Source organism: Nothobranchius furzeri, chromosome 10 (genome assembly GCF_043380555.1).
Source record: "Nothobranchius furzeri strain GRZ-AD chromosome 10, NfurGRZ-RIMD1, whole genome shotgun sequence".
NCBI lineage: Eukaryota > Metazoa > Chordata > Actinopteri > Cyprinodontiformes > Nothobranchiidae > Nothobranchius > Nothobranchius furzeri.
Window position 1 is genome coordinate 35454994 of NC_091750.1, and position 21959 is coordinate 35476952.

General features: G+C 46.8%; 1 protein-coding gene across 1 annotated transcript; it reads right to left on the reverse strand.

Annotated features, from left to right (window-relative positions):
• Nucleotides 1-351: 351 nt before the first annotated feature.
• LOC107386212 (rap guanine nucleotide exchange factor 1) lies at nt 352-21318 on the reverse strand. Its single transcript, XM_070555572.1, has 23 exons — nt 21156-21318; nt 17495-17628; nt 16879-17078; nt 16651-16807; nt 16218-16417; nt 13237-13357; nt 12413-12476; nt 9650-9754; nt 9413-9568; nt 9106-9275; nt 8903-8940; nt 7584-7710; nt 7429-7507; nt 7110-7194; nt 4705-4797; nt 4379-4567; nt 4208-4292; nt 4035-4129; nt 3397-3475; nt 3227-3328; nt 3049-3146; nt 878-1018; nt 352-646 (listed from the first exon to the last, which is right to left on the reverse strand). The coding sequence occupies exons 1-23, from the start codon at nt 21181-21183 to the stop codon at nt 511-513; spliced, it is 2682 nt and encodes an 893-aa protein (XP_070411673.1). The 5' UTR covers nt 21184-21318; the 3' UTR covers nt 352-510.
• Nucleotides 21319-21959: the final 641 nt, after the last annotated feature.

The following is a 21959-nucleotide window of genomic DNA, read 5'->3' on the forward strand; positions in this document are numbered from 1 at the left end:
ACAGCTACGGTCATGAAACCTGCCCGAGTTAGGGCGTGTGCCTCTCAGAAAACGGGTTTGGATTTACCCGACAGAGGCCAACACGTCCATGTGCAGTCGCCATGACAAACGCAACCTGGGTTCATAGTGAGTGTCTGATGAGTTCATCTGAGAGTGTGTGTACAGGCTGTGTACAGGTGGCCAGCAGAACCCCAGTGTCCCACACCTGTTTGGTCCAGACAGTTGAACTTATGTGAGCAGACTCATGCAGTCAGCCTAGATGTGTGGAGAGGACATTTTACCACCCCTTTGGTTTCTGTAACTGATGCATGATGGAGCAGAGGAGATCATTAAACTTGCAGAGGTGTTTGGTAAAGCTGGTCTGTTATTTTCTGGACCTGTCTATAGTTCTGGATTCGTCTACGATTGTGGACCTGTAGTTGTTCCAGAGAAGCACCAGTTGTAAAGCATTTAGGGTCTGTTCCAGTTTGGTTCTGGTTAATTCCATCATTGTCCCGCTCACTGATTTGCTCATCTCTGATTGGCTCGAGGAGGGTTCTTTGGGCGGATCCCCAGGGAGAGTTCCCACAGAGCCTCCTCCGACAGGTGATCGCTGAAGTCATTGAAGAAGGATATGATGTCACTGTCAGGCTGCAGGGAGTACCGGCTGTAAGAAAAACACTCTCAGTACTCTGAAATATTCGCAAGTGAACTATGAACAGTAATAAAGTAAGAGGGTAAGCTATTTCTATAGCGCCTCTCACAGGAAAACCCCAGTAAAACAGGCATCTTTAATCTCCTCATAAAACTACAGCACCTAATGGGTTTGTGGGACTACCAGCAGCCTTTGGTCTGATGTTTTTAGGTTGGGAGAAGGTGCGGAGAAAAAATTACTCACACTTGTTGGTAGCTCCTCAGAGTGTCCAGGATGTTGAACTGCTGCCACGATTTAGAGAAGTTAACATTTGAGCCTTCTGACGTCATTAAAGTATCTGGGTTCCCCAGATGAACAAAAGTCAAGTCTTGAAGTATCAAGCCCCTGGAAGCAAACAACAGCGAATGGAAAAAGGGCACAGGGTAACAGGATAATAACCTACAGGTAGGGTTTAGGGTGATGTAATAACCTACAGGTTGGGTTTAGGGTGGGGTAATAACCAACAGGTAGAGTTTAGGGTGATGTAATAACCAACAGGTAGTTTAGGGTGATGTAATAACCTACAGGTAGTTTAGGGTGATGTAATAACCAACAGGTAGAGTTTAGGGTGATGTAATAACCTACAGGTAGAGTTTAGGGTGATGTAATAACCTACAGGTAGAGTTTAGGGTGGGGTAATAACCTACAGGTTGGGTTTAGGGTGGGGTAATAACCAACAGGTAGAGTTTAGGGTGATGTAATAACCTACAGGTAGTTTAGGGTGATGTAATAACCTACAGGTAGAGTTTAGGGTGATGTAATAACCAACAGGTAGTTTAGGGTGGGGTAATAACCTACAGGTTGGGTTTAGGGTGGGGTAATAACCAACAGGTAGAGTTTAGGGTGATGTAATAACCTACAGGTAGTTTAGGGTGATGTAATAACCTACAGGTAGAGTTTAGGGTGATGTAATAACCAACAGGTATAGGGTGGGGTAATAACCTACAGGTTGGGTTTAGAGTTGGGTAATAACCAACAGGTAGAGTTTAGGGTGATGTAATAACCTACAGGTAGTTTAGGGTGATGTAATAACCTACAGGTAGAGTTTAGGGTGATGTAATAACCTACAGGTAGAGTTTAGGGTGGGGTAATAACCTACAGGTTGGGTTTAGGGTGGGGTAATAACCAACAGGTAGAGTTTAGGGTGATGTAATAACCTACAGGTAGTTTAGGGTGATGTAATAACCTACAGGTAGTTTAGGGTGGGGTAATAACCTACAGGTTGGGTTTAGGGTGATGTAATAACCTACAGGTAGTTTAGGGTGATGTAATAACCTACAGGTAGTTTAGGGTGATGTAATAACCTACAGGTAGAGTTTAGGGTGATGTAATAACCAACAGGTAGTTTAGGGTGGGGTAATAACCAACAGGTAGCGTTTAGGGTGGGGTAATAACCAACAGGTAGAGTTTAGGGTGATGTAATAACCAACAGGTAGTTTAGGGTGGGGTAATAACCTACAGGTTGGGTTTAGGGTGGGGTAATAACCAACAGGTATGGTTTAGGGTGGGGTAATAACCTACAGGTAGAGCTTAGGGTGATGTAATAACCTACAGGTAGTTTAGGGTGATATAATAACCTACAGGTAGTTTAGGGTGGGGTAATAACCAACAGGTAGAGTTTAGGGTGATGTAATAACCTACAGGTAGTTTAGGGTGGGGTAATAACCTACAGGTAGTGTTTAGGGTGGGGTAATAACCAACAGGTAGAGTTTAGGGTGAGGTAATAACCTATAGGTAGTTTAGGGTGGGGTAATAACCAACAGGTAGAGTTTAGGGTGATGTAATAACCTACAGGTTGGGTTTAGGGTGGGGTAATAACCAACAGGTAGAGTTTAGGGTGAGGTAATAACCAACAGGTAGTTTAGGGTGGGGTAATAACCAACAGGTAGCGTTTAGGGTGGGGTAATAACCTACAGGTAGAGTTTAGGGTGAGGTAATAACCTACAGATATGGTTTAGGGTGAGGTAATAACCTACAGGTAGTGTTTAGGGTGGGGTAATAACCAACAGGTAGCGTTTAGGGTGAGGTAATAACCTACAGGTAGAGTTTAGGGTGAGGTAATAACCTACAGATATGGTTTAGGGTGAGGTAATAACCAACAGGTAGAGTTTAGGGTGAGGTAATAACCAACAGGTAGTTTAGGGTGGGGTAATAACCAACAGGTAGCGTTTAGGGTGGGGTAATAACCTACAGGTAGAGTTTAGGGTGAGGTAATAACCTACAGATATGGTATAGGGTGAGGTAATAACCTACAGGTAGTGTTTAGGGTGGGGTAATAACCAACAGGTAGAGTTTAGGGTGAGGTAATAACCAACAGGTAGTTTAGGGTGGGGTAATAACCAACAGGTAGCGTTTAGGGTGGGGTAATAACCTACAGGTAGGGTATACAGGGAGGCTCCACCTCAGCCAGGGCCGTCCTGTAGACTCTAAAGGACGATGAGCTGTCAATAAGTGAGCTGAATTCCTCCAGAGTCTGTGAACAAACAAAATAATTCTTAACGATCTGGTGTCGGGTCATTGAAAATTCAGTGAAACACTAAAGCACAGGAACACCTCAAATGTGTTTCTCTGCCAATCAAGACGTCTCAGGGGGGCGGAGTCTAGTGCTGATAAGATGGACAGGTACGAGTTGAAGTTATTCAGCTTCCTGAGATGCTGCAAAAACAGGCATGAGTCGAACACGAGGAGAGAACCTGTAGACACTTCATCATCACTAAAATTACCTTCATGACTTTAAGGAACTTCAACAGCAGCTTCTCTCTTTCCTGAGCTTTGTCCTGGAGGATGATCACTGAACGGACCCTGGACATCACAGGAAACATGACATGCAGGAGTGTTAAGGGAGCAGAACCAGAACTGTATCAGGAACCACTTCTGACTCTGAATTCTGCTCATCTTTAAGTTAGGTTCTGTTTACAATCTTTATGGACACATTCTCTAGGTGGAGGGCGTCAAATCTGGTAGCGGCTCATCTCATCTTGTGGTCATCCTAGTTTCATCAACAATCACATTCAGCTCCTGCTGGGGCGGTTCAGACGAGTTTGAAGTGGCTAGGATAAGGATCCACACCAGCAAATCCGAGGCCATGGTTCTTCACTGGAAATGGATGGACTGAGATCTCAGGGTCAAGGGGAGGAGTTTAGGTCTATCAGGCTCTGGTTTATGAGTGAGGGAAGGAGGAAGCAACATCAATGAGCAGATCAAAGCTGAAATTGTCACAAGACGGAGCTACACCAGCTCCTCTGGGATCCCACCAGAGGACAGGTTGGGCTTCCTAGTTGGGACTGCTGCTCCTGTGACCCAGACCTTGATGAGCAGCTGAGGATGACAGACAACAATTATTATCAGGAGTCCTTCCTACCAAAAGGACACGCTGTTGAAGTGCTGGGTGAAGCGGGTCAGGTGTGGACTCCTCTCCTCGTTCTGCTCTTTGGACCACAGAAGCACCTCTGGAAGCTGCACAGACGAGGTTCAGAGTCAAAGACAGGTGAGACTCATCAATGAGACACAAACCAGAGACACGCAGGTGTGCACCTCGATCTTGTGGAAGAGCTCTGAGTCCAGCAGAGTAAGCTGTTCAGCTAAATCCTGACTCCTGAAGTCCAACAGAGTTCCTGGTCTGGTTGAAGAGAGCAACAAGGTGTAGAATGAACCAATCACAGTGCAGCATCAGGTGACTTTATCCAATCAGGTGAGACTGGGTACCTGGCAGCAACGCCCTTGGCAGCGAGAGGGCAGAGCGACTGAGGAGAACTGATCAGTTTCCACCTCTTTTCCATCTTGGACAGGATGTTAGAGTGCAGCTGGTGGGCGGGGCCCAGCTCTCCACCAACCAGAAGACAGAATACTAGCTCCATTAGCAGCAGCAGCAAATCAGGGTCCAGCTCTACTGCACTGCTCAAAGGTATTCAGACAGAGACGGCATGAGGGAACATATCAGGATCTCCACCAGGCTCAGAGACCAGGTCCCAGTCCACTCTGGGTGTGTGTGTGTGTGTGTGTGTGTGTGTGTGTGTGTGTGTGTGTCCTACCTGAGGTCTTCCACCACTCGGATCAGCAGCTGAAATGTGTTTTTGGCACCTGTCAGACCTGCAGGATCTAGTCGGTCGCTGAGTTTCCGGTACGTGTTGGTGGTTAAGGACTCGGAACAAAATGGCACAGTGACTTTGGACTTGATGAAGACACCTGTTCTGGTGCAGAATCATTCTGCTTGTTTGGGTTAGGGTTAGGAGAGAAGACGTTTCCTAGGTTGAGCTTGTTTCTGCTGTTTCCTTCTGGCTCTGATCTCGTTTTGTTCTTGTTACATAGTGACTTCCACCGGCACCCCGAGAGTACAGACACGTCTCTTTTATCTCCCTTATGTTTGTTCCCCAAGGCTCTTGTCCTGTCTGCCTACAGAGCGCTTCTCTGCATTCCTCCCAAAACTCTACCTTTGTTAATCATGGATTTGATTAACTGGTCATTCAACACGATCGACAAGATTTTTTCAACGAGAACGGAGCAGGGGGGGCCCTTCCTGTCCACAGGGGACGCGCCTGGTGGGGTATGTGTTGCATTCCTGGAAGGAGTGGAATGTTATATGCCTCTCCCAGCTGTCCGTGGAGGACATCGAAGACGTGTGGACTTTTGGGCTGGTGATTACTGGATTTCTGGTACTCTGGGAAATTGGGAAGACGGGAGCGATTGAAGGGCATTCCGTACCCATGGAAAGTCTCCGTGTGGAAACTACTCAGACTGGGACGTTACTCGAGGTGAATCTTAAGCTAGAGATTCTAGCTGCGATCCCGGTAATTAGTACGCAAGATGGATGTGATCTTGGAGAAAGTCAGTGCACGAAACGGGCAAGTTTAAACCCAAAATGGGATTGACTGAGGGACTGGAAAGATCAGTTAAAGACTGAAAGGCAGAGAGGAAATTATCTCTGCCTGACCCAAACAAATCTTTCTATCTGAATCTGGCGCCCTGGTAGCTTTGAGCTGCGAGAAGTCAAACCCCCACGAAGGAATGCAGACAGGTGTTGTGAAAACCGGACCTACCCCAGGGGCGTGGCCAGATCTTTTAAAATGGGGTGGCCCAGGTAGTGCACTTCTTTGTGCATGGGTGGCACCAATGGTTGTGCTTTTCCCTTTTTAACCCCAAGCTTTCTGTGGACAAGTCTATTTAAAGGAAATTCAGTGGGGTGACCAATCAGATTCCAAGAGTGGAATGTGTTACCCCAGGCCACCCCCCTGACCTATCCCCCCCCCCCCCCTTCGGATTGGTGGACTAAAGCCTGAGTCATGCTTCTGCGTCAGCTCCACAAGGGACAGACACGCACAAATTGACGGAAGCGTTTTTCCCTCATACTTCGTCTCCTGGAGAGTGTTGCAAAGCAATTCCTCGCCAGGACACCAGAGGGCGTAGCGCTGTTCTGTGGTATCCTGTCATGTATCGGTCCAAGATCGTGTGTTTAAATTGTGTTTTTAGTATATAAGAGACTATTTAACACAGACAAATTTGTCTCTCATCCTCCTCCACCTCTTCATGCGCTCGCCACCTCTAAACCCACATTTCCTGTCATTTCTGTCCACAAATAAAACGCTTGCTGCAAATCTTTTCACTCCTCCAGTCATGGAGGAATTAAACGTTCGAGTTTTTAGAGTTTCTTCAAGCTGCTCCGTGTCTGCCGCTAGTTATCCTCGGCTCTCTTTATGTTTTTGAGGGTGCAATGGCAGCGGTGTAGACGACAGCGGTGCCCTGACCAATCACAAGCTTGCGTTCTCCATCTCGACGGACGGATGTTTAGAAAAGGGAGCTCGACTCCGTACGTCCTTGCGGGGCTCTCCAGCAGGCCCGCAAGGACGGATAACGGCGTTGCGTGTCTCCGCGCTGACGCAGACGGAGAAGCATGACTCAGGCTTAAGTCAGGGCGCTCAGAGGAGGGGGAGCATGGACCCCCACCTCCCCTCAAACACTACCTGTAGAGCGCCCAGGAAGCAACAGTCAACCACCACCCCCGGGGCAGAGGGCCCCTACAGAAAAACACTGGATTAAATTGAGTAAAAATATGAAAATAAAAGAGCTAATATAAAAGAAAAAAGTAAGAAAAGGTGTTTTTTGCATAGCAAAGCTACCTCCTGTCTAGCCTAGTCAACTAGACCAAAATGTTGCTTTGCAAAGTTTGGTCTAGGAACGCTCCACTGGAACCTCTGCAGCACCTAACAGCATTCTGGCTAGCCAATCACAGCTCTCTAGAGTGGTTTCAAACACATAAAGAGCTGTGATTGGTCCATAATGGTGGGCCAGTCATAGTGCTCTATCTGCTTAGTCAACAAATCACAGAGCTTTTTCCGCTTTGTGGGCCAATCGGGGCACTCTATATCTGATTCAGATAGTACAGGAGCATTCAGAATTCCTCAGGTGTTCAAGAAGGTGATACCCGAGTGCTTGAGGATATCGGCGCTGCAGTTTGATGATGACGTCCTTTGGGCTGATGAAGCCCCTGTAGGTGCAAAGGAAGGCCTCCCGGTACAGGTGCAGTTCTGTTAAAACACAAATATGCGTCACAGAGTTGACAGTGAGCAGGTATCGCGCTGTTTCCCGGGACAAACTCAGGTAGATTGTGTCCTGAGTAAAGTCTGCAGGTAACTGCACAGAAAACTCTGGAACAAAAGGTTCCCGTGAGCTCTTTGGCCCCTGGAGACATTGAGTTATCTGAACGTTATCTCAGGTTATCTCAGGTGACCTCACAGGATGTGCAGAAACATGTAACTAACCGCTGCTGCTGCTGGACTCTGTAGCAAAGACCAACAGGATGTCCTTAGATGCAGCCTTCACCTCTGGCCCCTCCTCCCCCTGAGAAGGTAGTGGTCAGAATCAAAGCACAGGTGAGAATGACATGAGGTAGACCAGTTAGAGGGCAGAGCCATACCTCAGACTTCAGAGTGATCCTGCGGAGGATCTCTTGTTGGTCGGTCAGCATCAGTACCTCCTCCTCCTCCTCCTCCTCCTCACTCCCTCTTTGGCCAAGCTCCACCTCCTGTAGGGCACTCGCCAAGCTGCAGAGCAGGAAGGTGTCTGAGGACGTCTACACCTGTGTGTGCATGTGTTTATAGCTGTGTCTACAAGTGTGTGTATGGGTCTTAAAGGTGCATTATGGAAGTGTGACAGCCAAAACATGTATAGAAATAATAAATGTCTTCTTCATACATTCTCCTGCAATGCCCTGGTCCTGTAGAATGAGCCCTGGCATTTTTACTGTGATTGCCTGTTTTTCTGTAAAATCACAGAAAAAGAGAGATGCTCGGGTCGAGCAGGCTGCTTCATGCGCGTTCACGCTCAGGCATCGCCCGTAGCATTTGCTATCCGTAGCTTTAGCAGCAGAGAGAGAGGCAGTGCCACTTTGTCGCTGTTCCTAACGCCTAGTGACAAAGCTAGCTACATTTCTGAGGACCCTTAGCTACTTTCTGTAGAACTTTCTTCTAGATATTTCCTGCTAATTAGCAACAAAATAGCCATTTTCACTCCGAACCGTTCTTTGAACGTTGTTTCAGCTGTCATCAAGGATATAAATGTTAGAGATACAGAAGATGCTACTGGTGCTTTAGCTCACCTAGTAAGATGTCGGACTCTCGTGCAGAAGACCTGGGTTTGATCATGGGTGTGAACATAGTTTATTTAGAGTTTCTTTTTTACATTAATGGTATATTTTTTTACAGTAAGACGCCCAAATTTTTATTTGAGACTCGCCGAACGGCATTGAATTCACAGATAAAAAAGATGTGGGTTCAACTTTCATTTTGGAACAATTTTTCAAGCAAGGGAAGGGAATGATCTGAGCATGCAGGAGGACTGGCCCATCATAAACCTTTGTCGGCTGTGCTGAAGAGAAAGGTACAGAACCAAATTATTTAATTTATTAGCTGCATGTTCTCCTGTCCTCTGTCCTCAGGGCCACACACACACACACACACACACACACACACACACACACACACACACACACACACACACACACACACACACACACACACACACACACACACACAGGACTGTCTCAGCTGTTATTTTCGTTAAGGAGTGTGCACGTACAGCATGCGTGCCTCGTGCACGAGCCTACTATTGAAGCTGCCGTTATGCTTTTGGCCTGAGGGGGCGATCACGAGCATAAAAATTCAAAACTCCGTAAAGTCCCTTTAAGGTGTGTGTGTTCAGGTATGAACATGTCTGTGTACAGGCGTGGTGTCTCACTTGCTTACTCCATCCTCAGTGTGTGTATCAGCTGTATCCTGAGGACAACAAAACAATAAAAAAAGAAGGATCTGTGATAACCAACAGGTGAGCTAAATCTACAGGCAGGCCATTGGCTGGATTGTTTTGTGAATCTTTTGGGAGCTTGATGGATAAAAGCTGACATCAGAGGCTCAGATTCACCGAAAAATAAGTCAGTTCACCTGGAGTTTCTTCTTTGGTGGTAGAGTAGGAGCAGGAAGCTGCTCATGAGAGGGGGCGGAGTTCAGGAGCTGGTGGGTGTGGTCCAAATCCTGCTGTTCTCTGTTATTCTTATAGAACAAGAGAATGGACTGATCATCATAGGACGAACAAAACTGAAGGTACTGGTGGACTGGAGACAGAGGCAGAGACAGGCAGAGGGACAGAGAGAAGAGACAGGGACAACGGGACAGGCAGAGGGACAAAATTAAACGCTGTAAAATCCGACTGTTTTACTGTTGTCCAATCAGCTGTTGTGTTTCTGCTCACTGGGTCGTTTCTTCTCAGGTAAGGGAGGGGGTGTCTTGCTGGGGGACAACGGCGAGGACACAGAACCATCAGACACATCCTTACTGTGGACAGGGTTTGTGTCCAAATGGGTGGAGTCAAATTCAAAGGAGGACGATTTCTGGGAGCCGCTTGGACCTGGTTTAAAAGACAACATAAGGACAAATGGACAGATGGAACGAGAGACAAGACATGCAAGTGGGTCGGCTATGTCCTCACCGGTGGTACTACGACATCTTTTCTCTGGCAGGGTGGGGGGCAGAAGCAGGAATGTCTCAGAGGAGGACATGTCTGTGTGGAGGAAATCGTAGTCTGGATCGTCCTCTGAGAACAAACAGAGTCAAGATCTGGTTTAGATGGACTCAGTCCCCCAACAGAACCAGAGATCTGGTCCAGCATGTAGAAGGACTGTCTGAGTGAAGACCTGATCTGTGTGGTGGTCTGAGGGCCCGACAAGAACGTTTCAGGTTACAATAAAACTCTTACAGGTGTCCAGAGGACAACGTCTGTGAGACAAAAGACACAACTAATGATCTTACGTCAGTTCTTCCTAAACATGCGTCTTTAAAGACCACCCGACCCGAGTAGCCAGACATACTGCTGGTGCTGAGGCAGGATGTAGGGATGGGGTTCAGCAGCAGCCCTGAAGGGAGCAGGGAGTCGGTGCTGATGGTGACGGGGGTGAAGGATGAAGCCAGGGATCCTCACAAACGTTATGATGTTCAGGAACCAGTTGCAAAAGGAGGATTTAGCTGACACCGTTCACCAGGGTCTATGGGATTACGGCGCTGAAGTCTACAAGAAGCAAGCAGATGGAGGAATTCTTGTTCTCCTGGTGGCTGAGGCCGGTGTGGGCTACGTCTGTGATGGTGTCACCAGCTGACCTACTTTGGTGAAAGGCGTACTGATGCGGGTCTACGGTGAAGTAGATGGAGTGCTCAATGTGGGCCGGGACCAGCCTTTCCAAGCATTTCCTGACTATTAGGGTGAAAGTGAAGACGACCGGCTGAGAGTCATTCACGCTCTCTGGAGAGGCTGATGGTGGTGGTCCTAGGTGGGTACATGTGTGTGTGTGTGTGTGTGGGTACATGTGTGTGTGTGGGTACATGTGTGTGTGTGTGTGTGTGTGTGTGTGTGGGTACATGTGGGTGTGTGTGTGTGTGTGTGTGTGTGTGTGTGGGTACATGTGTGTGTGTGTGTGTGTGTGTGTGTGTGTGTGTGTGTGTGTGTGTGTGGGTACATGTGTGTGTGTGTGTGTGTGTGTGGGTACATGTGTGTGGGTACATGTGTGTGTGTGTGTGTGTGTGTGTGGGTACATGTGTGTGTGTGTGTGTGTGTGTGTGTGTGTGTGTGTGGGTACATGTGTGTGTGTGTGTGTGTGTGTGTGTGTGGGTACATGTGGGTGTGTGTGTGTGTGTGTGTGTGTGTGGGTACATGTGTGTGTGTGTGTGTGTGTGTGTGTGTGTGTGTGTGTGTGTGTGTGGGTACATGTGTGTGTGTGTGTGTGTGTGTGTGGGTACATGTGTGTGGGTACATGTGTGTGTGTGTGTGTGTGTGTGTGGGTACATGTGTGTGTGTGTGTGTGTGTGTGTGTGTGTGTGTGTGTGGGTACATGTGTGTGTGTGGGTACATGTGTGTGTGTGTGTGTGTGTGTGTGTGTGTGGGTACATGTGTGTGTGTGTGTGTGTGGGTACATGTGTGTGTGTGGGTACATGTGTGTGTGTGTGGGTACATGTGTGTGTGTGTGTGTGTGGGTACATGTGTGTGTGTGTGGGTACATGTGTGTGTGTGTGTGTGTGTGGGTACATGTGTGTGTGTGGGTACATGTGTGTGTGTGTGTGTGGGTACATGTGTGTGTGTGGGTACATGTGTGTGTGTGTGTGTGGGTACATGTGTGTGTGTGTGTGTGTGTGTGTGTGTGTGTGTGTGTGTGTGTGTGTGTGTGTGTGTGTGTGGGTACATGTGTGTGTGTGTGTGTGTGTGTGTGTGTGTGTGTGTGTGTGTGTGTGTGGGTACATGTGTGTGTGTGTGTGTGTGTGTGGGTACATGTGGGTGTGTGTGTGTGTGTGTGTGTGTGTGGGTACATGTGTATGTGTGTGTGTGTGTGTGTGTGTGTGTGTGTGGGTACATGTGGGTGTGTGTGTGTGTGTGTGTGTGTGTGGGTACATGTGTGTGTGTGTGTGTGTGTGTGTGTGTGTGTGTGTGTGTGGGTACATGTGTGTGGGTACATGTGTGTGTGTGTGTGTGTGTGTGTGTGGGTACATGTGTGTGTGTGTGTGTGTGTGGGTACATGTGTGTGTGTGTGTGTGTGTGTGTGTGGGTACATGTGGGTGTGTGGGTACATGTGGGTGTGTGTGTGTGTGTGTGTGTGTGTGTGTGGGTACATGTGTGTGTGTGTGTGTGTGTGTGTGTGGGTACATGTGTGTGTGTGTGTGTGTGTGTGTGTGTACATGTGTGTGTGTGGGGGTACATGTGTGTGTGTGTGTGTGTGTGTGTGTGTACATGTGTGTGTGTGGGGGTACATGTGTGTGTGTGTGTGTGTGTGTGTGTGGGTACATGTGTGTGTGTGTGTGGGTACATGTGTGTGTGTGTGTGTGTGTGTGTGGGGGGGGGGGGGGGGGGGTACATGTGTGTGTGTGTGTGGGTACATGTGTGTGTGTGTGTGTGTGTGTGTGTGTGTGGGTACATGTGTGTGTGTGTGTGTGTGTGTGTACACGTGTGTGTGAGTATGTGTGTGTGTGTGTTTGTCCAGCTGGTGGCAGCATTGAATGACTTGTCACTACAAACAGGAAGTAATGTTACTCTCCCCCTCCTGCTGCTGACAGGAAATGTGTGTGTGTGTGTGTGTGTGTGTGTGTGTGTGTGTGTGTGTGTGTGTGTGTGTGTGTGTGTGTGTGTGTGTGTGTGTGTGTGTGTGTGTGTGTGCGTGTATGTGTGTGTGTGTGTGTGCGTGTGTGTGTGTGTGTGTGTGTGTTGTGTTACCAGAGAAGGTTTTGTTAGCAGCAGATTCTGTAGAAGTGGAGAGTCGCCTCAAACAAGCATCATCCTGTTAGAAACACACACACTGTTGGGATTTGAACCACAAACCCTCCTGTCAGCAGAGAGCGTGTGAGAAACTAAAAATCTGCTGTCATCTTCATCGCGTGGCGTGTCAGCAGGGTTCACAGACTGGGGTTTGTTGAAAGAGTTTCACAATGACCACAAACGTCCCATGCTCAGCCTGACCACAACTCTTCCAGAACCACGTGAAACTCAGACGTCCTGCTGCAACTGGATCTTCTGTTGGACCATCAGCCTATCTACGGACTACCCCAACTAGCAGCTTTCAGAGTTAATATACAAAAAAATTAAATCAAAGTGTATGAACAAATAAATAAATAAACTTTGTTAAAGGTCAAAGGGGGAATATTTTTGACTTTTTCAAACAGTTCTATGGTCGATACGAAACAGGGCTATAAAGTTCTTCTTCTCACACAAACTGACCTCACACGTTTTATTCTTGACATTTTCAGTACCTTCCAGAATGAGTTGTTTCAGGGCTCTGTCCCTTTAAGGAAACAAACTGTTGTTGGATACGCCCACCTCTTCACTGATTGGCTGCTGTGAGGTGAGGAGCTCAGATATCCTGGGAGGCACTCTGAACAGAGCTGCTGCTGCTCACCTATCGACAGGTGTGTGTGTTCTATAGGTGTGTTCTGTGGGTTCTATGCTAATTCCCTGTTTGTGATGTCACAATTAGGGACCTTTCAAAGTTAGTCGTTTTAGGCGTGTAAGCCTTAAACCAAACACTGAAAGAAAACACATACCTGCTCAATCTGGATGTCTTCGTCAGGCTCACGTGTTATTGGTGTTACTATAGCAACCCTGCAGTGGGAGGGGACAGGAGCCAACGATGATCGACGTGTCTTTGGAGGCAGTGCTGGAGGACTAACCAAACGGAGACAGACAGGTTAGACTTTCAATGACTTTCGATGACATCACCTGTGTGTCATGCGTGGACAGGCAGCAGAGACAACCTTTCAGAACTGGTGTCAGTGGGATGTGAATGGTAGCAACAATCTGCCTTTTGGATTTCTGATTTTATAAAATACCAGACAACAAAACAGTTGCACATTTGTGTTTTGTCGATTGTTTGTTGTGGCAATAATTTTTGATAATAAATCTGATTAAGTTTGATTAGCCGCCTTTGGTACGAGGTAGAACTATTAACGATGTTACATCTGTGCAAGCAGAGCCCTAAAACTGTCCCCGGCAGTGTTCTCCAGTGGTAGGCCACTCTCGTTATTCATAGGGTGACAGCCGCAACAGCATGGCTCCTTCTACTCAGGGGGCAGCAGTAGCCCAGGAGGGAGGGCGAGTTGTCCAGTCATCAGAGGGTTGTAGGGTCGAACCCGACTCTCCGCAGAGAAAGCTGCTGTTGTGTCCTCGGGCAAAACACGTAAACCACACTGCCTGCTGGTGGTGGTCGGAGAGACCGGTGGCGCCAGCGCTCGACAGCCTCGCCTCTGTCGGCACGCCCCAGGGCAGCTGTAGCTGCTTCATAACTTGTGTTGTTGTGATGCAACTTAAGAGGTTTTGGAACCCTAAGAAGGTGCTATACAAATACAGGCCATTTACAATTTGTAAAGCACCTTGGGGAGTTCTAGGACTCCACAAGGAGCTATATCGAATACAGCCCGTTTACCATTAATCAGCTCATCCAAAGGGGGTGTCACACTCTCTTTCCTACATGTTTTAGTTGTCTGAAGCAACAGTTGAATCGCCTGTTCAGCCTCTCCAGGTACAGAATCCCACTGATGCAAATCAGGTGCGTTGGAGCAGAGAAATAGATGAAACTTGCAGGACGGTGGCCCTCCAGGACTGGAGTTTGAGACAGATGGCCCCAAGCTGTCCTACAACTGCCAATCAGGAGCAGCGTTGGTGCCAGTCACCGGCAGGAAGCACCAGATTCTAAAGGTGTGCGTGCATTACTGCGTTGATAATTACCTGGTAGTCAGGTGACTAATCACTTCTTAACAATCTAATTTATAACCAGCAAGCATCATTACAACAAAGTGTTTGGTGCCAAGTGTTCAAGGTGTTCATGAATGAATATGAGTGACAGGAAGTTCACCAGGGATGTGCAGCACAAGTGGAAGTAGCGCTTTCATTCCTTGTGCTATCTGACCACCCAGTGGCGTTATTACCATTAGGCATAGGCAGGGGTGGACTGGGACCAAAAATCGGCCCTGGCATTTTTACGGACCGTTGACCCTCAGAGCGGGGGGGGGGGGGGGGGGGGATTGTTGCAGTTGCTGTCCCGGTGAATGTGAAAGCGGGGTTGGGGCTTGTGTCGGCCCAAGCTGGGCAAGCGGCCCACTTGGCTAGGAGGCCCACCGGGACAGTGCCAGAATACCAGATAGGCCAGTCCACCCCGGGCATAGATCGGCAGCCGCCTGGGGCCCCCTTATGTTGGGAGGCCCCCTAGCCCTGACTGCTGGCGCCCCTCCGTTAATGCCACAATGGACTATTCCTTTAAGACGCCGATGCACAAACAGGAAGTGATTGGTAGTCATTCCACTCCAATCCAGTTGGTGGCAGTAATGCACCAAATCGTTGTTTGCCAAGTGCCATAAGACCACAAATAAGAAGAAGAAGAAGAAAAAGCAGAAGAAGAAGAAGAAGAAGAGAGGAGGAAGCGTTCGTAACAAACTCGAAGCGGTAGTGAAAACATTAAGCATGAGACGGAGTTATCCTAGTGGCTCCAATAAGAGAAAGAAGCAGCTCGCTTTAAAAAAGCTTTTATCTTCACTTCCGAAAGTGACGTCGTTTTTCTATATAAACATCAAAAGGAAGCAGAAAAGGAAAGACAATGGAAAATGTTTAAAGGGAGGAAAACATAGACCAAAATGGAAAATAGAAGAAAAAAAAGGCAAAGGCACAGGAGCACTCAAAGGGAGAGAAAGACAGGAAAAAAGAGGAGGACTAATAAAAAGTGAAAATAACTCGTGTCAGAAGAGGGGAGAGTTTTGCAAAACCAGTTAAAGATAAGATTGGCGAAAATTTAGTGTAAGGGGGCCCATGTCTGTGTTCGCCCTGGGCCCCCAAATAGCTAAATCCGCCACTGTGCCCACCACCCTCTCCTTGCGTCATTTCCCTGAGGCTCAAACGCCACCAGCTCTCAGGAGACGGTAATTTAGTCCTTCTGTTCAGAAAACAGATCAGCCGTTTGAGTTTCTGACACTTTCTTGCCTCATCAGGAGTTTGCATCAACATGATTTGGAGTTCTCCTTTCACCACGGCAGTGTGCCCGAGCTAAACTTGGACAAATCGACGGTTTGGTTGTCTGGTAGCTGAATGAGACGCTGACGTCTCTGAGAATTAAACGGAGAACATGCTGGAACAATTGGTGGACTCGAGTCTGAGTTTGTGGATCTGGACTTGAACTGAACCGTTTTTTTTCCGAGAACCACCCTGAGATGAATAAACTAAACAGAAATCGTGGATTTTTAATATCTGTAATTACAATAAAAGAGAAGCTGATGTCCACTGAAACTGTCTGCTCGTCTATTTCTGTGTCTCAATCACACTTCTTCTTCTTCTGCTGCTGCTGCTGCAGTTAGCACAGACGGGAAACGTGTGAGTGATGTGACGTTTTTACTTCCTGTTTCATTTCTGTTTCTATTTCTGATCACGTTCTCAAAGTCCCGGCAAGCAACGATCAGCTGGTCCAGACAGATGTGGACCCAGAGTGTCTCAGGCTGAAACACAGCTGAATCAGTAAATCTAAAAAAGTTTCTGGACTCACTTTGATCCTTGTGGGAGGGGCATAGGGGGTTTGGGCGGGGCTCTTTTATGATGCTCCTCATTTATCTCCGTCCTAACGCCCTGAGCCTTCTCTGAAGGACTTCTGCGGGCCGATGTCTGATCTGATGTCTCTCTATGTGATAGAACAGGGGACAAGGTGACAGAGTTGTCCTCTCTTTCTGCAACCAATCGAACCAGTTCCTGAGGAGCAAGAAAAAAAGACGTAAACAGAATTTAACAGGAAGTCTGAGCAAGTCGTGGCTAGACCTCCGTCAATCCCAGTCAATCAAATCAGAACTAGTGCATTGGACCGAGGGCATTCTGCAGTAGACCTGACTCCAACCGTGACTTTGACCCAGAAGGCAGAGGCCGTTAAATATATGAACAAAAAGGACGAGTCTTCCATCAGGACACCCACAGATGTTTGTCCTCACCTTTGCGCTGTCCAGGACAGCCTTAATCACCATGGTAACGCTTTCTGTGGATTGCTGATCACTTTGGGAAGCACCCTGCAGCATCACCTGATCAGCCCAGCGAATCAGCTGTGCCACAGATTGGTACAGACGAGTGAGACAGGTAGAAACCCTCTGGCTGCAGAGAAGACATACACGTTGAGGACAGAAACACTTCCTGATGTTTAGAGACCAGCTGGTTGAACCTACCGTCTCGTGTGACGCAGCTCCAACTGAACCAGAGTCTGGACAGCCTCCAGGATTCCACCTGATGCCCCACCCAGCAAGCCACTCACGACGGACTGGTCCAGATCCAGTCTCTCCCCTGTGGGTCTGTCCAGTCCCAGCCTGTCCACTAGAGCTTTAAAGTACTGCAGAGAGCTGACAACAGCCCGCTGGTGGTCTGCCAACTGAACACACACACACACACACACACACACACAGTTCTGTTCTGAGTCACCTGCAGCCCTGAGGGACTGTAGATATCTCAGAAACCGGGTTTAATCCGCGTTAATCTCTCGTGAGCATGGACGTAATTTTTGGGGGGGACAGGGGGGACATGTCCCCCCCACTTTTTCCAAAGTCAAGTTTTGACCCCTGCACGTTTTACCGTCCAAAAACAATTTTACGCTATATTAAATTGACACTGGTTGAGCTCTAGGACCATGCGGAAAACAATCGTTTGTGTTGAAGCCTGTTTCCCATTAGAACATACTGTAAAGACCCCCGTGTCCCCCCCACTCCTAAAGTGAAAATTACGTCCATGCTCGTGAGTGATAACACAACACGGTAAACATAGTCCAGGTGCGTCAGCGTGTGAGTTTACCTGCTTGTGAGGAGAACTCAGATCAGGTGTTCCAGGTGTGGAAGATGGACTGCTTTTGACTCGCTTGGAGTGTCTGGGTTTCTGTGGGTGGAGCCTATCCTTCAGCCTCAGGGTGAGAAATGTGAACTGCGAGACTGAGGAAGAGATCATCATCATCATTTACTCTCAGCTCAGGACTACTTGTCCCTGAACAACATTTCAGAAAGATTTCTGTACGGTTTTAAGCCCCGTCATAGCACTGAAAGTGCTCTTTTAAGAGTTTTTAATGACCTTCTTTTAAACGCTGATTCGGGCCAGTCAGCAGCTTTGGTTTTACTTGATCTGTCGGCTGCTTTTGACGCCGTTGATCACGGCATCTTGTTGTCCCGCCTAGAGTCAAGCGCTGCTCTCCGAAGTGCTGTTCTCCAGTGGTTTAAATCCTACCTTCACAAGAGGTCATTTTCCGTTAATCTGGGGCCTTTTACCTCGAAAACAGCACCTCTGACATGTGGGGTGCCTCAGGGCTCCATTTTGGGTCCAGCACTTTTTTCTTTGTATATGCTCCCCTTAGGCTCTATTTTTGAGAAGTATAAAATTACTTTTCGCTGTTCTATTTGCCACTTAGTGATGCCAGGCCAATTGGCTCATTACTGGAATGCTTAAAAAGCATCAAACAATGGATGTCCATTAATTTTCTTAAGCTCAACAATCAAAAAACAGAAATTTTACTATTTGGCAGTCCTAATCTTTTAAACGGCGCTGTTGGTCCTCTTGGTCCTTGTTGTGGTTTTCTAAAACCCGGTGTTAAAAAACTTGGTGTGTTTTTAGACGGTTATTTTAATCTCCACAGACAGGTGAGTGCAGTGGTCCAATCAGGTTTTTATCATTTAAGGCAGATAGCTAAGGTGAAGCCATACCTTCCTGCTAATGTCCTCGAACATGTCATCCACCTGTTCGTGTCCTGCCGATTGGACGACTGCAACTCCCTGTATTCTGGCCTGGACCATTCCTCCCCACACCGACTTCAGCTGGTCCAAAATGCAGCGGCTCGCTTGCTGACTAGAACCAGCAAGCGGGATCACATAACCCCGGTTCTGGCCTCTCTCCATTGGCTTCCTGTCTCTAACAGGATTCATTTCAAAATTTTACTTTTTGTTTTTAAATCTCTTCATGGCCTGGCCCCAGTTTACATCTCTGAGCTGCGGTCTGCTTACATCCCTGCCAGAACCATGAGGTCCAGCTCTCAAGCTCTTTTAACAGTTCCAAAAACCCGCCACAAGACTCGCAGCGGCAGAGCGTTCTCTGTGGTTGGGCCCAAACTGTGGAACAAGCTACCTCTCAACATCAGGACCACACAGAATCTAGAGCATTTTAAATCCCTTCTTAAGACGCAATTTTTTTTATTTGGCTTTTAATGCAGGTTGACGAGCATCTTAATAGTTTTTAACAGTTTTTATTACAGATTGTGACTGTTGTGTGCTCATCTTATTTTAGGTTTTTATTGTTGATCTGTTGTACCTTGTACAGCGCTTTGGAGTAGCTTTGCTGCTGTAAATGCGCTCTATAAATAAAATTGACCATGACCATCATAGTCATCATCATCATCTTTGTCGTCGGCGTCGTCATCATCATCTTCATCATCGTTGTCATCATATCATCATTATTGTCATCATCATCATCATCACCGTCATTATCGTCATCATTATAGTCATCATCATCACCATCATCGTCATCGTTGTCATCACCATCATCAATATTGTTATCATCATCATCATCATCATCATCATCATCACCGTCATCATCATCATAATCATTATTATCATCACCGTCATCATCATCATCATCATCATCATCATCACCGTCATCATCATCATCATCATCATTATTATCATCATCATCATCATTATTATCATCACCGTCATCATCATCATCATCATCACCATCACCATCGTCGTCATCGTTGTCATGACCATCATCAATATTGTTATCATCATCATCATCATCACCGTCATCATCATCATCATCATCATCATCATTATTATCATCACCGTCATCATCATTATTATCATCACCATCATCATCATCATCATCATCATTATTATCATCACCGTCATCATCATCATCATCATCATCATCATCATCATCATCATCACCATCGTCGTCATCGTTGTCATCACCATCATCAATATTGTTATCATCATCATCATCATCATCATTATCATCACCGTCATCATCATCATCACCGTCATCATCATCATCATCATCATCATTATTATCATCACCGTCATCATCATCATCATCATCATCATCATCATCATCATCATCATCACCATCGTCGTCATCGTTGTCATCACCATCATCAATATTGTTATCATCATCATCATCATCATCATTATCATCACCGTCATCATCATCATCACCGTCATCATCATCATCATCATCATCATTATTATCATCACCGTCATCATCATTATTATCATCACCGTCATCATCATCATCATCATCATCACCATCACCATCGTCGTCATCGTTGTCATCACCATCATCAATATTGTTATCATCATCATCATCATCACCGTCTTCATCATCATCATCACCGTCATCATCATCATCATCATTATTATCATCACCGTCATCATCATTATTATCATCACCATCATCATCATCATCATCATCATCATCATCATCATCATCATCACCGTCTTCATCATCATCATCACCGTCATCATCATCATCATCATTATTATCATCACCGTCATCATCATTATTATCATCACCATCATCATCATCATCATCATCATCATCATCATCATCATTATTATCATCACCGTCATCATCATCATCATCATCATCATCATCATCATCACCATCGTCGTCATCGTTGTCATCACCATCATCAATATTGTTATCATCATCATCATAATTATCATTATCATCATCATCTTCATCATCATCATAATTATCATCATCATCTTCATCATCACCATCGTCATCACCATCGTCATCGTTGTCATCACCATCATCATCACCATCATCATCACCGTCATCATCATCATCATCATCGCTCTACTATTTTCCTCTACAATCTGCTTTTTAACTGTCTCTAAGTGTTTTTCTCCCCAGAAGAAGCTACAACGATGTTCTGCTGAGCTGTGGTGACCTCATGGAGGGGGCCATCGTCTAGCACACTGCTGCCAACCACTTAAACATTCTCCCTCTCCTGATAATAACTTTTTACTCTCTTTGACGTTGAATGTGCTACTACTAGTTTACCCGTTTATGTAACCATAGAAACACTACTTGGTATATATGTTGTGTGTGTGTGTGTGTGTGTGTGTGTGTGTGTGTGTGTGTGTGTGTGTGTGTGTGTGTGTGTGTGTGTGTGTGTGTCCTTCAGTCTAACCAAAGCTTAGACAATAGGGGGTTAGCCTGTTACCTTGGTAATAAAGTAGGAGTTTCAACAGTTACAAGCTCCACACTTAGATTTTCACCAAGAACTCCTTCCCGTTGTACCTCTGATACCTGAGGTGTGATCAGCGCTCTGAAGGTCTGGTTCTGCACGCTGCTTCAGTGTGAGAGGATAAGCTAGATTGACTTCTCTGACCTCTGATCGAGCAAGTCTCTCTGGCAGGAAGTGACAGAGTTAACATGTGGAGGAGAAAACTAAACAGAATCAACTCACCTGTCTTAGTGTCGGGGCGGGAGGACATGTCTGCAGACAGACAGGAGGATCTTCTCAGACAGACATGGGGACCTTTGTACCAGTTTCTTTACTGGTCTTTTGTAGAACCGCTCCGACTTGGTGGAGCATCTGCGTTCCTTCCTTCCTCCTTTCTTCCTCTTTCTGTGTGAAACTCAGTGGAACCATGTTAATGGTGATGCTCTTGGGTAGGGTTAGCAGCGCCGCCTGCTGGCAGCAGACATGCATCACACCTTCGAGCTGAAGCTCCGCGCCCTGGATCAGAGCGCGCACCCAGCAGCTTTCTCAGCTTCCACTTAAAAGACTGGATTAACACAGTTTTGTAAACGTTGTTTGGAGCTGAAATGTTGCTTAGAGTCTTGTGCTTTGGTGCTGTGGATTCATCCTCATGTACAGATTGTATTTGGTCACTTTAATGACTTCTTTAGAAATAAAACCCGACAGGAACGTTTCACACCAGCAGTCTGCAGCTACAGTAAGGTTCTGAGATGGACCCAGATTCTGGTGTTTGCTTCAGTGTTTGTGGACCTTTCTGTCAGTTGATCCAGAAAGCTTGTGGGGTTGAGTTCATCCACCTTCCCATTGAGGATTAACCCAGGGGCGTGTCCAGGGAGTGGCCTGGGGTAGCACATGCCACCCTTGGAATCTGATTGGCCACCCCAGGGGCCACCACACTAATTTACCTTTAAATAGGCTTTTCATTGTCCACAAAAGGCTTGGGGGTACAACAAAAAAGCATAACCACTGGTGCCACCCACAAAGATGTGCCTCACCTGGGCCACCCCA

Excerpts from the sequence above, each read along its gene's own strand:
- LOC107386212 (XM_070555572.1), bottom strand. The coding sequence starts at position 21,183 with ATGTCCTCCCGCCCCGACACTAAGACAG. Across the intron at positions 7,508-7,583 it reads GGATCACTCTGAAGTCTGAG|GGGGAGGAGGGGCCAGAGGT; the intron begins GTATGGCTCTGC and ends CTACCTTCTCAG. Across the intron at positions 1,019-3,048 it reads CCTCCCTGTATACCCTACCT|GGGCTTGATACTTCAAGACT; the intron begins GTAGGTTATTAC and ends GTTTGCTTCCAG.